Below are 15,088 nucleotides of genomic sequence, written 5' to 3' on the forward strand. Positions count from 1 at the left end.
CTATGATGTACCTTGCGACCTAGACAAGACTGCGGATGAACAGACAATTTGGACAACGGGACCGAGGGTTTGACAGACTGCGATGGAGATGGGGCAGTATTGTTTTCGCTGGGAGAGGCCACAGAGTAGCTTCAAGGCCAAAACAAAAGTGGCATGCATCAGACGACATATGAAGTATAATATTCGATACCAAATCAGAATGAGGATTGCAAGAAGTAACAGATAAAGTGAACATAAATTACTATCGAGATCTGCCTATGAAAAATAACATTCACCCTAGAGTGGCATCCATCTATTTGTTAGGCCAAGGCCAAGACCAGTTGCGAATATGCTCAGGGTCAAGACCATTATTGAACGCCTCAGCCTTACCAGCCAGCTGCTCATTAATCAGCTTCTCCCTCACACCAGCAGCAGTGTTACCAAGCGACTGAACCAAATCAATGGCGTCAATAGCAAGACTGTACCGATCGGTGTTGTTGCGCATAGCCAGCTCGAAGGGCGTGTCAATGTTGCCTTTCTCGCGGTATCCGCGTACATGCAGGTTGTGCTGGCCGGGACGCTTGTATGTGAGTCGGTGGATGAGCCAGGGGTAAGAGTGGAAGTTGAATATGATTGGCTTGTCCGTGGTGAAGATTGCTTTCCACTTCTTGTCTGTCATGCCGTGCGGATGGTGCATAGATGAAATCAGTCTGAAGAGGTCGACGACGTTGACGAAGCGGACTTTCAGGTCGGGGAGGTACTCGCGGAGGAGGGCTGTTGCGGCGAGCGCTTCGTGGGTTGAGACGTCGCCGCAGGATGCCATTACGACGTCTGGCTCGCTACCTTGGTCGTTGCTGGCCCAGTCCCAGATTCCAAGACCCTTGGTGCAGTGTGCGACTGCTTCTTCCATGTTTAGGAATTGGATGTGCTCTTGCTTGTCGGCGACGATGACGTTTACATAGTTTACGCTGCGGAGGCAGTGGTCCATCACGGAAAGCAGGGTGTTGCCATCGGGGGGAAGGTAGATGCGGACTACTTCCGGACTCTTGTTGGCGACCACGTCGAGGAAGCCAGGATCTTGGTGAGTGAATCCATTGTGATCCTGTCTCCAGACGGTGGCAGTGATAAGGATGTTGAGTGAAGCGACCTTGGCACGCCATTCAACCTCAAGGCATTTCTCGATCCATTTGCAGTGCTGGTTGATCATCGAGTCGATGACGTGGATGAACGGCTCGTAGCTGTTCAGGAGACCGTGCCGACCAGAAAGAACGTAACCTTCCAACCACCCTTCGCATGTATGCTCGCTGAGAATTTCCATCACACGACCATCAGGCGCCAGGTTACCGCCATCCTTATCTTCTTCAAAGTAATCGCCCATCCAGACTTTCTTGCCAGCCTTGTACACCTCTGCAAGCTTGTTCGACTCAGTCTCGTCAGGACCGAACAGTCGGAAGTTATTCATATTCTGAGCGACCAGGTCACGGAGGAAGATGGCCATGTTTGCCATGCCTCCTTTGAGGGTAGAGCCTGGGACAATGTCCGTGAATCCGTACTTCCGGAAGTCAGGCATGTTGAGAGGCTTGCGCAAGAGGCCTCCGTTGCCAACAGGGTTGGCACTGATACGGGAGTTACCAGTTGGGGCGAGCTCCTTGAGCTCTGGAATCAAGGTACCATTGTTGTCGAAAAGCTCCTCTGGCTTGTACCCCTTCATCCAGGTCTCCAGTAACTTCAAATGAGGAGGGTTGGTGCGCACATCGGTGATGGGAATCTGATGCGCGCGCCAGAAACCCTCAAGTAAGTGGCCATCGACCTCTCGTGGAGCGGACCATCCCTTGGGTGTGCGGAGAACGATCATTGGCCAGCGAGGTCTGAAGGGAGTCTTCGTCTCTCGGGCTTGCTTCTGATACTTCCTGATCTCCAACACACACTGCTCGAGAGTGGTTGCCATGGCTTGGTGCATGGTGTCAAAGTCACTGCCCTCAACAAAGTAGGGCTTCCATCCGTAGCCAACGAGCAAGGCCGTCAGCTCGTCATGGCTGATTCGTGCAAGGACAGTAGGGTTGTTGATCTTGTATCCATTGAGATGGAGGACAGGAAGGACAGCACCGTCGACAATTGGGTTCAGGAACTTGGTGCTATGCCAGCTAGTGGCGAGTGGACCGGTTTCTGACTCGCCATCGCCAACCATGGTCAAAGTAATCAGGTTTGGGTTGTCGAAGACAGAGCCGAAAGCATGCGATAGCGAGTATCCCAGCTCACCACCCTCATGGATACTACCGGGTGTCTCAGGGGTTGCATGGCTTCCAATACCACCGGGGAACGAGAATTGCTTGAAAAACTTCTGCATGCCCTTAGCGTCCTCGGCCTTGTCAGGGTAGACCTCTGAGTAGACACCCTCAAGATAAGACTGAGAGATGATTCCAGGGGCTCCATGTCCAGGACCGGAAACAAAGAGCACATCAAGGTCGTACTTCTTGATGAGTCGGTTCATGTGAATCCAAGTAAATGATTGACCAGCATCAGATCCCCAATGACCCAAGAGCCGAGCTTTCAGATGCTCCAATTTGAGAGGCTCGGTGAGGAGAGGGTTCTCACGAAGGTAAAGCATACCCAAGCAAAGGTACATGCTCGCCCGGAAGTAAGCATTCATCTTCCGAACCTCCTCGGCATCAAGAGGTTTTCCCTCCACCGTCGAGCGAGCCTCTCCATAAGCGGAGATGCTCTTCTCGCCCGCATTTGATGCCATGTTGTGTAATCCCACTGAATAGAGATGGTTTCACAATATGCAAGGGCGTTGGAAACCTCGTGTGATGTTGTTCCGGGAATCCGGCGAATGTCGATGTAGGCTGATTTACACTGAAACTGCAGAAAGATGCAGTGTGGAAGAAGTGGATAAGCCTGAGATATCCCGGCTTTTTAACAACAAGGATAACATCTTGATTGTCTGACAAGTCAATGACGTGGAGGAGCAAACGTACCATTCGGCGTTTATGTCAGGCAATGCATGCATCATCGAATTTGCGGCCTGAGGTGTCATTCATTCCTGAGGCCACAAACACCACTTCACGTGTATACTTCACTGGTTATTCCTGTTCGTCATTATAGACCACTATAATTAGTTGTGTTCATTCAAAGGTTTCTGGAACACTCAGAGGTAGCGCTTGCTGAGTATTAACATGCATAGCAACGTCACCATATGAGACAGACCCGACTAATGCTTGAATCGTTAGCAAGACATCCACCATGAGCAGACGAAGCTTTCACCAATTAATCACCGATAATAGCGTACTATTTCGATCAGTCTTAAATAGTATCAAGCGTGAGTCAAAGCTACCAGCAGGCTGTAGAGCTAAGTCCCGAGTCAGGGCTCTATCGCATGCTCCGAAACACAAGATCTAATCAAGCCCCGGTTCGAGGTATCTCCTGGCACTAAATAGCCGCACATACGGAGTATTCATAATCGGTAACTATATAGGCCTAATTCTGTTCAGTTCATGGCCCTTTGAGGTGGTGCACATCGCCAACGTCAGATCGAGCCCGATGCCAAGTCTGCCAAGGCATCTAACTCACATTGTATGTTTGGCCGTTCGTATTGAGAAGGAACTCTCACGGGCTCCTTGCACATGTAACCCAAGGCGTACTAGACATCACTAGTTCGGGCACACTGGCAAACTTTTCATTGGGGGCACGGGGCGGCCCCCAAGCTTGGCTTAGCTTGGGACTAGACGTATTGTTATCCACTGGGGCCGTTTTTTAAATTCCAGAATTTGAGCTCAGTTGGGAATGAAGTTTTCTTCTGTGTCGGGGCAAAAGATGCATATTCGTTGACTAGGTAATATATTAGGAATAACACAACTCAGCTCGGACATATTTACAACGAGAAATCAAGGGTATTTCCGGTCTCGTATCAGGTATTAACATGACTTAACATAGGCAACGAAATACATCAGTGCCGATTAGCCGCTGGGGCAAACAAAGAAAGAAAGAAAAAAGAACCAAGGATACCGTGGCGTGCATGCCTTGTATTCCTTAATTCTTCATAACGGGCTGTGCCTGTGGAGGTTGAATGGGGCTGGGGGCAGTGTTGACAGGAGCCCGACTCTGTCCTTGTCTCGGAGCAGGGTTAGCTGGCGAGTAGACTTCCAGTTTGCCTTCATCTGAAAGGAAGGCTACTTTGTTGTTGCAGTTTCCGCAGAAGTGGTGGCTATCATGACACATCTCGAAGCAATAGGGCAAGAAGGCGCAGATAATGCCACCGAAGAGACAACAGCAGACGGCAGCCATACTGTAACTTGTTAGCATTGAAAATAGGACAAGTAGATCATAAAACTGAAACTTACGAGGTGGAACTGGTGCTCGTTTTTTCGACTTTAGTCAGAGCACAGTGAAAGCAGAATGGACAGTTCACGAAGCCTGGCTTGTCGTTTAGCCGGTTGAGGGGAATTACATTTGGGGTGACTGCAGCGGGTGCCACCTTCTCTGGTACAGGACCCAGTGTGTTGTTGTCTGTGGTGTCAGATATGACTGCTGGTTCTGGTGCGATCACATCTCTGGGGTGTCTAGGTACGTTAGCATTGAATGTTTGTATTGGATAAAGTTACATACTCTTCATACTGGGGAGGACTAGTGTCAGGAATAGGTGTGACCGTATGGGCTGCTGGTGTTGACGTGGTTGGTGGTGTGGTTGCTTCTGTTGCTGTTGGCTCTGCTGAAACAGTAGGAGCTGGGTCAGTCGCAGCCTGGCTAGCAACTGGAACAGCCACTGAGGGTTCTTTGTGATCGGACATAATGAATGTGTTCACTTTCAATGCGAGTGAACTGTTACTGAAGCAAAAATGGCGGCAGAGGCAAGGCTTTTAAATGCAAGACTGGGGTCTAAGCCCTATGAAGAAAGGATGAGGCTCAGTGCGGCAGGTGACACGACAAAACACGCGACAGAAAGAAAAGAACGAATCAAAAGTAGAGATTCTGGCATTTGCATGTAGCTAGCACGTTAGTATGAATCGACGTACAAGTTCATACTTCCATGTGGGGCGTTGAATTGCATTGTGACTCAGCCCTCGAGGCGATGCACTAACGTATTTCACATGCGAGCGGCTGTATTATCATGGTATCGAAAATTACGTTACTTTCTGCCAGATATCTTGTTCACTATGTTATAAAATTCCTTCAAACGCCCCCAAGAGCCTGAATATCGTCTAAAAAGCATGATGCTATGGGGCAAAGTCCCTACAGACCACCGTTGTTGAGCTATTAAGTTGTAATTTACCCCTTTTAATATGGCGTTTGGGGTGCGCCGCTCGCTTGGGTGCACCGCTCGCATATGAAATACGCTATCAAAATAGCGTATTTTTTATCTGAAGTTTCTTAAACTTCTAGGCGATGTGAATTGCTTAGGCTTACATGATTTGGATATTTGGATGGCGTAGACCAGCCTTTCAATCTGCATGCAATAGCTAATCTTAGACTCAGGGGCATGCAGGCCGCCTGAAATCAAAATACGCGGGCGCAGCCTCGCTCCGAGGGCCGCAGTACTAGTTGAGGCATATATCCCCCTGGTCGTATATTGAATGAACAATATTTACGGAGTACATGTCTAATTGGGATCACAGTAAATATATCGGTGCACGTCCATATGTTCTGCAGTGGGGCGTGCCTTCACATGTAATCGTCTCTCCACTGTGGCTGAGATCTCTAAATGCTCACTCATCCTTTGACACAGTTGACCATTAGATACCAAATTTAGGAGGGCGCACAAGGATAAAGGTTACGTGCGAGGTCTTTACACGCCGCCAGTTTAGTAGCTGTGGAAATACAGTGTCCGATGATATCTGAGTGATTGCAATGAAGCTTGAGCTACCACTTACTGTACTGAAGTAGAGCCCACTATAAATTTGCCCATTCTCCTATAGCAACCACGGAGGATACAAGTGGATGGGATCGAAAGCCCAGATACAATCAACATCCAATAGTCATCAAGCAATTATCTCATTTTTGCAACGCGTCAAAAGGGCAACTGGCTCAGCCCCACCGATCGACATGCCCAGAGGCAACCGAAACTTCCCCTTTATGTGATAGGTGTGATATGCGAGTTATTTATGATCACGCATTTCCGTCTTGTCGCTTGAATATATCTTCTTGCACGTGTGTTGGCACTTCAAGCCTCTCCAAATGATATCGCTGCGTCTAACCACCGAAGGGCTCTGGCTGGGCGTCCAGATCTTGATACCGGCATATCTGGTATATGTTCTGTCAGTTGTCGTATATAACCGATATTTCCACCCGCTACGCCATTTCCCAGGTCCTTTTTGGGCTTCAATTACTTCACTATGGTTGTTCAAAACGTATCGTCTTGGGAAAGCAAACGATATCCACCATGGGCTCCATGAAAAATATGGCGACTTTGTGCGTATAGGTCCAAAATACCTTGCTGTAGGAAACCCTGCCGCTATAGAGACCGTATTCGGGACTAAAAATGGTCCCGCTTGGCGGAAGGGGGGGCCTATACGACGGATTCAATATGCACATTCCGAACGCTCGCACAGACAGCTTTTCCGAGCGGGATGAGACAAAGGCTGCTGAAAGACGGCGGTTGGTCGGTGCCATGTATTCGCAGAGCAACGTCCTAAAATACGAGCCTTGCATCGACAGGCTGATTGACTTGTTCCGTCAGCAAATGAAGAATCTTTCCGAATCTGGCGAATCCATGGACATGAGTGTCTGGCTGGAGCGTTACACCTTTGATGTGATGGGCGAGATTTTTCACGGCCGTGAGGGGGGTTTTGGCATGATCCGTGATGACAAGGACTATAACCGCTGGTGCTATCTCATGAGTGTTATGCCCGATGTTGGCGCTTCCATCACTTATATGCCATGGGGCTTCCAATCTCTATATATGATCTCTCAATTAGCATTCCAAAATACCCGAGATGGTATCCTGGGTATGCTAGATACTGTTAAGCAGGCAAAAAACGCCGCCAGCCAACGATGGACAGTTATGCAAGAAGGAGGCCATTACCCCAAAACCGATATGCTGTCTGGTCTTCTGGAAATGGTGCGCGAGAAGGGTGATAAGATCAAGTGGAACTTTTCAGATGTTGTGGTTGAGGTCTGGTCCGTGATCTGGGCGGGCAGTGATACGACTGCTACAGCTTTGACGGCCATCTTTTACCACCTGCACAAAAATCCCACCAAATTGGCAAAACTACGACAAGAAATCGATACCGCATTTCAACAAGGACGTTTAGAAGATCCGGTGCGTTTCAGTGCCGCGCGGAAGCTCCCATATCTCCATGCTGTCGTGATGGAAAGTATGAGAATCCATCCGTCGACAGGAGCTGGGTTCCCACGAGAGGTACCTTCAGGAGGCGTGCAGCTATGTGGCACCTTTGTCCCTGGTGGTGTGGAAGTCCTTATGACTGCAGCTGCTGTGCAGGTGGATAAGCGGGCCTTTGGCGAAGATGCCCATGAATGGATCCCTGAGCGATGGCTTCAAGATGACGATACTGTTCGGCATATGGAGAAATCCATGCTACAGTTCGGTCATGGACCGCGGATGTGCATTGGTCGGATTGTCAGCGAGACTGAGATGTATAAATTACTCCCTACCATTCTGCGAGAGTTCAACTTTGAGCTGTTAGTCGATCGGTGGGAAGTGCACAAGGGGTGGTTCAATCGATCGACAAATGTCACTTGTCAAGTTCAACCGAGGGCGGTTGCATGAATGCGATGTACAAAGATATGAAAGGGGTATGATTCTCAAGCTTGACGTTATATATAATCAATGATCACGGTTCTACAAATTCATCGAGAATATGAACGGAGAAAATTACAAATTGAGGATAAAAAGTAATAGGCGATGAATACAAAGGAACAATAGCAACCTATCCAAAACTACTGCCCCCGCGTCAGCCCATAGCTCAAGTCTCTCTCATGATCCCTCTCATAAGAGTGACGAAAAGAAGAGAAGCTAACTTCATGCACATCGTTAATTGTCTCATGGTGCTGTTCATCTTCATAAACAGGGATAACCTGGTGTACCACAGAATCAGAATCACCCTCAAGGTCAGTCGCCCCGTCAAGTTCACCGTTGATCTCATCGGCGACAAGATGTACGTCTTTGGGAGAGTGCGCAACGCCTCCACCGTTTGTGATCTTAACAGTTGTCTGCAAAAAGTCTTTTTGTTGCTGGATAAGTGAGTTGGACAAAGCATTCAAATCTCGGCCAGCAGTGACGGGCGTCTTGGGATGTTTGTAGACTCCCTTACCGCGGCCTTCGAAGTGGACTTTCCATGCTAGAAGGTAGTATATGAGTATAAAAGAACAGAAGGTATGGTGTAGCAGCCAAACTTACTGGTTGGATCGAAGGTCAAGTGCGACCAGCTGTCGTTCAAATAGCATCGCTCAGTGCCAAGTGTGATATGCTTCAAGACCCCCATGTCGCCAGATGCAGGGCGGAGATTCTTCAGACATGCACAAAGCTTGACGAGAGATACTACAAATGAGAGGGTTATTTCCCGACCAATGCACTCGTGTGCACCATACCCATAGTGAATGTACGCGCTGGAAGGTCGGTCGAGTTTGAATTTCTGAGGATGAGGAACAACTTCTGGGTCCATGCATGCTACGCCCTGCAAAATTTGATCGTTTAGCAAACCTATATCTCTTTTTTTTTTTTTAAAAAAAAGCTTAAGTCAAGGATACTTACCAGTAATGAAACTACCGCATCGCCAGGCTTGAAAGTTCTGCCATCAATCGTGGTTTCACTGGCACAGATACGGAGATTTCGCTGGCTGCTTGTCAAACGTTGAGCTTCAAGCACATATTGTCGCAATGTGCTATCGGCGGACTTCGCATCAGAGTGGCTGACAAGGCCCTGGATGGCCTCCCAGTGGTGGGAATTGTCTTCCTTGAGGAAGAAATGGAGAACATCAACAAACTAAAAAAAAATAACACAGTCAGTCTACAGCCTCTGGTATTCTGAATTTGGAGGGACAAACCACTCCGATTGGGGCTCCAACACCACCAACAGCAGTCAACCAGCCGATATCGACGGTCTCCTCAGGAGTTTTTCCGGCAGCAATTATCTCTCTCATAACATTCTGGCCATACCAGCGCAGAGACCCAACAGCCGGCTTGCTTCTCTTAGCCTTTTTAGGTCCAAATATCCAACCAATAAGTGGAATTCGCGACAAAAGAGACCGAGAGTCTCCGCCAGAAATCGCTTCCAAGCCGGTCTCTGTCAGGGCTTCAACACCCTCACGAGCAGCATCTCTGCGCTGCAACGCGAGAGCCGGATCATTGTTGTTGAAGACAAATGTTCGGACATCCACAAGGTGTTTGTATAATGTCGGCCCACTCAGGCTTCCGCCCTTGTTCTCGCGCGTCTTGAGATCCAGAGCGAACAGATCAGCCAGAAGCCGGGTGTTCAAGGGAATCGCGACACTACATTGTTTGTCAGTTGATCAATATTCTAAAATAAAAATAAAATAGATTCAGACTCACTCGCGAACAATATCGATCTGGTCCAAACTCGTTTTCAAGTTCAAAGTCTCTCTATCGATGAGTTCCTTTCCAGCAGCCATCGCCGTCGCAGAGAAAAGCTGCATGAACTCTGCCGGACTGAACATAATATCCGTAACCAGATTCTTCTGTGCAGTGTTCATGGGAAGGTCTCCTGCCAGCATGGCGCTGTTGAATTTCCTACCCGGGACAATATCGTTCAACCACTTGATCCACGGGACGCGGAAATTCGCTTGATCTTTCAACACTTTCGTCACAGTCGAATGCTTGGTCAAGATGATAGGGGCTGGTGGCGGTGCTGGGCCGGCCAAGGAAAATTGACTGATGGTGCCGATTTCCCTTGCAATCTCTTCGTTCATCTTTCGGGTGAACATTGGCTGTGTGGTGTGGAGCGAGTTGTATGGGAACCATCCTGGTAAAGCGCGTTGGAACAATTTGTGGAACATTGATCCTCCCATGCTATACACTAAGTCAGTTGCTATATAATATTAGAAAGAGGATGATCTTACAGGTCCAGGTTTTGCTGAACCTCTTGGAAGCCCCAGCTCGTGAGGTTTGAGGCGGTATAGTCCTGGTTTCCTGTTAGCCGGACATATCCCAATTTTTTTTGAGTAATTGGAAAGAAAGACAAACCACTGTACAGAAGCGATCGGATCGCACCAAGGTGATAGCGTCACTGAAGACAGCTCTTCCAACGGTATATGGTGGACATCCACCGCATCCTGCGTAACCGGTAAGCAAACTTGATATAAGACAAGAACTGATGTCAAACATACCTGGATCCATACGTGGCTTAGCATCCTCGAGGAACATTCCAGGATACATTTCAACCATATCAGGATGGTCATACAGCTTTCGAAGGAGATCGGCAATTTCAGGGTTAGGGTTAATATCCTCGAAGGTATCATGGCGCTTCAATTTGAAAAAGTCGCGCATCTCATTCAAAGATGCGAGTTGCCATTTCCGTGCCGTGAGAATACCAGTGACCTCAATGATACGCAGTGCCTTAGGAACCATTCTGGCACCAAAGAGACCCGCTGGATCTTCCATGCTTTCCTTCATGATTCTTGCTAGATCTCCGTCGCTGAACCGACCGTGCTGGTCACGCTTGAGACCTGAGAACTCGCGCTTGGAGGGATCTTCTGGGATACTTTGCTCAAATCTGAATAGACCTTGAATGAATTCCTGGGGAGTGAGTTGGTCGAGGGGTTTGTTGTTTCCTGGGAACAGGCTTCTCAGGAATTCATTCATCCATTTCTCATCTCGCTGGGAGATTGTGGAGTGGAATCGGTAAAGAAGATTGAATTCTGCGGACACCTGGTTGCCAACACCTCGAGGGACGCCATCTGGGTCAAAGTGTCTTTCAACGGCAATACGGGGGTCAAGCGTCCAGTCGCTTGTGGAGTGGTGAGTATTTGTTAACCCGCGAAGATAGTCGTGCAGACAGATGTTAATATAGAGACCGTTGGTGACACTGTTCCCTTGTCAGAGATGTTCTTCTGATTAGGAATGGGGATCTTACAGTCGGGCTGTTTGGAACAAGTCCTCGTCCTGTTTTACAAGAGCGCGTTGCTTAGCTTCATCAGTTCTGGTTGGTGGCAAAGTAAAACGGCCATTCTCGTTGATCTTCAGAAGAACATCTGCGACGTAGTTATGGAACCGGCTATACATGACGAGCATAACGTTGATACCAGGGGGCAATCCAAGGAGTCGCCTCTCAGCAAATGTGTCCGGCTTAAGGAGACCACTCTGCATTGTCCGAATGCTCTCCTGGTCGGCACGACTCGATCCGTACAAAGGAGCAAGATCAAGATAAGAAGAGGTGTCGGAGATGTTCGAGTCAAAGCGATTTGTACGGAACACATCTAAAGTGGTTGAATCAGTCAGTCTGGCCATAGCACTATGTAATCGAGGTCTCCTCACCATGAATAATAATGCTGGCATGGTAGAATAGAACCGAAGAGATTCCAGCTGGATTCTCCTTGAACGTGTCATCAGTTCGGCCCATGAGCACTTCAAAAGTTTAGCAACTATATTTCTCAGAGAATTTGTGATCACATACAGTCAAACAAAAGTCCTGGATCGGGTTGAACACCGTGCAAATGCTTGAGCTTTGGAACTGTTCTAGCATAGGGGCTGCCAGCTTTACCAAGATCGGGTTGAAGAGGATTCTGTACATTCCTGTCAGATAATACCAGAGCAACAAAAACTCCATACTGTCAACGTACATTATAGCTTCCATCGGGGGTTCGGTACTGGAATTTGTCACCCAAATAGCTGAGAGGGGGATGCTGCAAGCTTTGCCATAAGCTGTCAATGATGATACCCGATAACTTCTTGCGTGTCTTTGAGTGACGTGGTAGAGCTGATGTGATCGCGATCATCTTCTCCATCTGCGATACTATCAGTACATTTGTCTCCTTGGATGCATTCTTCAATTCTTAATCTCACGGTCATCTCTCGATCATTGACAGGTTTCCCTTTGGTTTTGACCACCTTGAGCAAAGTTTGCAGATCTCTCACACCTGCTTTCAGACCGACAGACTTGAGATCTTTGACGAGACCCGTGGCCATCACGCTGGGGTCACCATATGGCTCCCCTGCTTGATATTTCTCATCGTCATCTTCTTCCGCGATCTTTTGCAAGTTGAATATTCTCCAATTTAATGGATTCAGTCTTGTCAGCAGACCGGGCGCAATTCCCTTGATGCTCTTCAGGGCGGATTGTGTACCCCTGGGTACCAACGCTTTCGATGGTTTACCAGAGAGCCGCTTTTTGAACGGGAGGCTCAAGCGCTTTTGACCCAGCTTCAAAATGATCAGACAGAGAACAAAGCCAAGGACCAGGCCAACAGTTCCACTGATCCCAAATTTCTCGACAAGGACCCTATACCATTCGTGGCTCTCGGGTTCAATTTTCGGAGATGACCACCAGCCATTGTTATTCAATGACCTAAGGCTAAACAACGATGCTTGGTGATTTTTAGCTTGAGTGCTCCCTTCACAGCTTTGTCTTTCCAAAAGAGAAAAAAAAAGCATACCTCGTGTTGGAATTGGCGGGGGAGTGGAAGCCCAAGGGAAAGACGTCCAGCCTAAGCTATCCCAAGAGGGCCTAGGCTGAGGCGCATCCTCACTGAACCAACCCATCATGAGATAATAGGACTGATTCAGGAATCGAGATATATGATGAAGTCAAGAACACGTGTGAAATTCCTCTAGATGATATGAATTGACGGAAAGACACCAGAAAGAGAGCGGCAAGATATATATGACAGCCATATGCTTGTCTGGGGCCGCTGTCAGTACGAAAATTTGGAATGGATTGATCTCACTGGTCGCATTACAAGCAGCCATCCTCACTGCGCTCTCGATAGGGGCATAATCTGCGCAACCCACAAGGTGTCAAAAGCCCTCGGCTGAAAAACCTCCACCTTCAAGTCATATTCAGATAGCCTGCAGACACGAGGGAGGGGGAAAAGCATGCATCAGCAGCAGGACGCTCCCAAGCCACCTTTTGCTGCTTCACCCAATAGTTCTAGAGGCCAAGTAATCAGGCGGAATATGCGCGAAGAAAACTCTTGTCACACTGTATGTTGATGCATATCTCGGAGGACAAATCTGATGAATAGATCACGGACTTGGGATTCAGAATATCAAATACGCGCCATGCATAATCAATCCATGTTCATTGGCCTGTATATGAATCTGGCCCCAATTCAGCTGAGTTGAACGTGCATGGTGGTGGGGTTGCTGCATGAACATGTCAGTGATCGTTAGAGCTGAAAATGGATACATGCATCATGCAGCAGCTTGGCGCTATCAAGTCCAATTGATAGTTTGCAGTGGCTGGCGGAATTGACGGTAAATGGATGACTAGGGAATTTCTGTTCTCTTCGGGGACTGAAGCTCCCCCTCATATGTTGAATAAAACCTCTCCGCTGTATCACAGACGTGCTGTTGAACTTCATCCTCTCAAACTAGATCATTATGCCGCACGCGACCCATGAACCAAGAATACCTGCTTCGGCCTCTGGTCCACGTCGAATTGTGCTTTGCTTCGATGGCACAGGCAATCGATTCCAGGGAAATGAGTCTGACACAAATATCGTGAAAATCTATCAGATGCTAGAAAGACACTCTCCTGGTCAATTCCACTACTACCAGCGTACGTCACCATAAACCGACACAAATTGAAACTCACATGTCTTCTAGCGGGTATTGGCACCTATGTTAAAGGCGAAAGTTCAAGTGGAAACCTCTTGACTATTTGGCCCAAGATCAAATCCAGTATTATCACCACTGTCGACCAGGCAGTTGGATCATCGTTCCGAAGTCATGTCCTGGCCGGTTACCAGTTCGCAATGCGCTATTATCTTCCTGGGGATCACATATACATTTTTGGGTTTTCACGCGGAGCATATACAGCTCGCTTCCTTGCCGAAATGATTCAGGATCTTGGTCTTCTTTCTCAGGGAAATGAAGAAATGGTCCACTTTGCATGGGAGACATTCAGCAATTACCAGCAATCACGCGCAAATGACCCTCCCACTGCCAAAGAAATCAAACTGCAAGACTATCTGGAGAATTTCAAGACTACATTCTGCCGCCCAGATGTAGGGGTTCATTTTCTCGGTCTCTTTGACTGTGTGAATAGTGTTGGTCAGTTTGAGATTCCGTTCTACCGTACCTCCTACAAGGCGATTGCCAATCCCGCTGCTCGCCATATCCGACATGCGGTGTCTATCCACGAGAGAAGGCTAAAGTTCAAGCCTGCACTCTTTCTTATGGACACAGACAAAGACCCCGTGGACTTGAAGGAGGTGTGGTTTGCTGGTAATCACTGCGATGTTGGAGGCGGATATGGGCTTCAGCGTGGTCAGAAACATCTCCTCTCAGACACTCCTTTGAACTGGATGATTCAAGAAGTTCTGAATTTGGAGGGCTCAAAGAGCAAACTAACATTCCAGACGCTCAACGTTGATGATGTGGTAAAGAGAGAGAATGCCTTCCCCGGAAAGGAGGAGCCTGGCACCAATGCGTTTGAAGTTCGAAGGGAAACTAACCAGCCACACGACACACTGCGATTTGGATATGGAACCTTCTTCGTGATGGTCATTATGTGGTGGATTCTAGGTGAGCATTTATGCTTCATACAAATTATCCCAAAATGGGAACCAGACTGACTTATGATCTCAGAATGCCTTCCAATCTTCACTCGGCTCGAGTTAGAAAAAGGAAAATGGGTTCCTCGTCGACTGCCCCCCAATCTCGGTGCCTCGCGGGATCTACCTATAGATGCCGAGATTCATCCAAGCGTAAATGAAATGATTCGAGCCGGCATTTTGAAGGAAGAATCGATACCCGTGCGAGGCGGGGACAACTCGCATCTGCCTAATGTAGCTAACATCACGTATGCGTGGACAAGGATGAGAAAGAGCAAGACCAAACAGGCTGTGAACGGGAAGAAGGGGGCTTGAGAGTGCCATTGGTGATTCCATTGTGAATAGAGCGATTGATCTCCCTGGGGCATGAAGCTAATGCATAGGCGGGATATAATGACGAACCTGTTCACCCAAATGATATTTTC

At 48.1% G+C, this 15,088-nt stretch overlaps 5 protein-coding genes across 5 annotated transcripts; 2 read left to right on the plus strand and 3 right to left on the minus strand.

Annotated features, from left to right (window-relative positions):
• Positions 1–292: 292 nt before the first annotated feature.
• Positions 293–2,725, minus strand: N7508_000747 (phosphoketolase family protein; the record flags this gene model as incomplete). The annotated part of the gene is made up of 1 exon (XM_058458832.1): positions 293–2,725. One exon carries the CDS (start codon positions 2,723–2,725, stop codon positions 293–295), a length of 2,433 nt encoding a protein of 810 aa, XP_058325054.1.
• A 1,283-nt stretch (positions 2,726–4,008) lies between these two features.
• Positions 4,009–4,766, minus strand: N7508_000748 (LITAF-like zinc ribbon domain-containing protein; the record flags this gene model as incomplete). The annotated part of the gene is made up of 3 exons (XM_058458833.1): positions 4,009–4,264; positions 4,320–4,538; positions 4,585–4,766. 3 exons carry the CDS (start codon positions 4,764–4,766, stop codon positions 4,009–4,011), a joined length of 657 nt encoding a protein of 218 aa, XP_058325055.1.
• A 1,384-nt stretch (positions 4,767–6,150) lies between these two features.
• Positions 6,151–7,702, plus strand: N7508_000749 (cytochrome P450; the record flags this gene model as incomplete). Its single annotated transcript, XM_058458834.1, has 2 exons — positions 6,151–6,411; positions 6,434–7,702. The coding sequence occupies 2 exons, from the start codon at positions 6,151–6,153 to the stop codon at positions 7,700–7,702; spliced, it is 1,530 nt and encodes a 509-aa protein (XP_058325056.1).
• Positions 7,703–7,872: 170 nt separating this feature from the next.
• N7508_000750 (peroxidase/cytochrome P450 family protein) lies at positions 7,873–12,648 on the minus strand (the record flags this gene model as incomplete). Its single annotated transcript, XM_058458835.1, has 14 exons — positions 7,873–8,273; positions 8,333–8,609; positions 8,687–8,917; positions 8,979–9,423; positions 9,484–9,960; positions 10,011–10,072; positions 10,135–10,223; positions 10,278–10,975; positions 11,024–11,366; positions 11,425–11,514; positions 11,564–11,672; positions 11,730–11,894; positions 11,953–12,473; positions 12,543–12,648. The coding sequence occupies 14 exons, from the start codon at positions 12,646–12,648 to the stop codon at positions 7,873–7,875; spliced, it is 4,014 nt and encodes a 1,337-aa protein (XP_058325057.1).
• An 840-nt stretch (positions 12,649–13,488) lies between these two features.
• N7508_000751 (T6SS phospholipase effector Tle1-like catalytic domain-containing protein) lies at positions 13,489–14,978 on the plus strand (the record flags this gene model as incomplete). The annotated part of the gene is made up of 3 exons (XM_058458836.1): positions 13,489–13,666; positions 13,714–14,634; positions 14,698–14,978. The coding sequence occupies 3 exons, from the start codon at positions 13,489–13,491 to the stop codon at positions 14,976–14,978; spliced, it is 1,380 nt and encodes a 459-aa protein (XP_058325058.1).
• Positions 14,979–15,088: the final 110 nt, after the last annotated feature.

Source organism: Penicillium antarcticum (assembly GCF_028974205.1).
Source record: "Penicillium antarcticum strain IBT 31339 chromosome Unknown utg000001l_segment0_segment0, whole genome shotgun sequence".
In the NCBI taxonomy this organism is placed as follows: domain Eukaryota; kingdom Fungi; phylum Ascomycota; class Eurotiomycetes; order Eurotiales; family Aspergillaceae; genus Penicillium; species Penicillium antarcticum.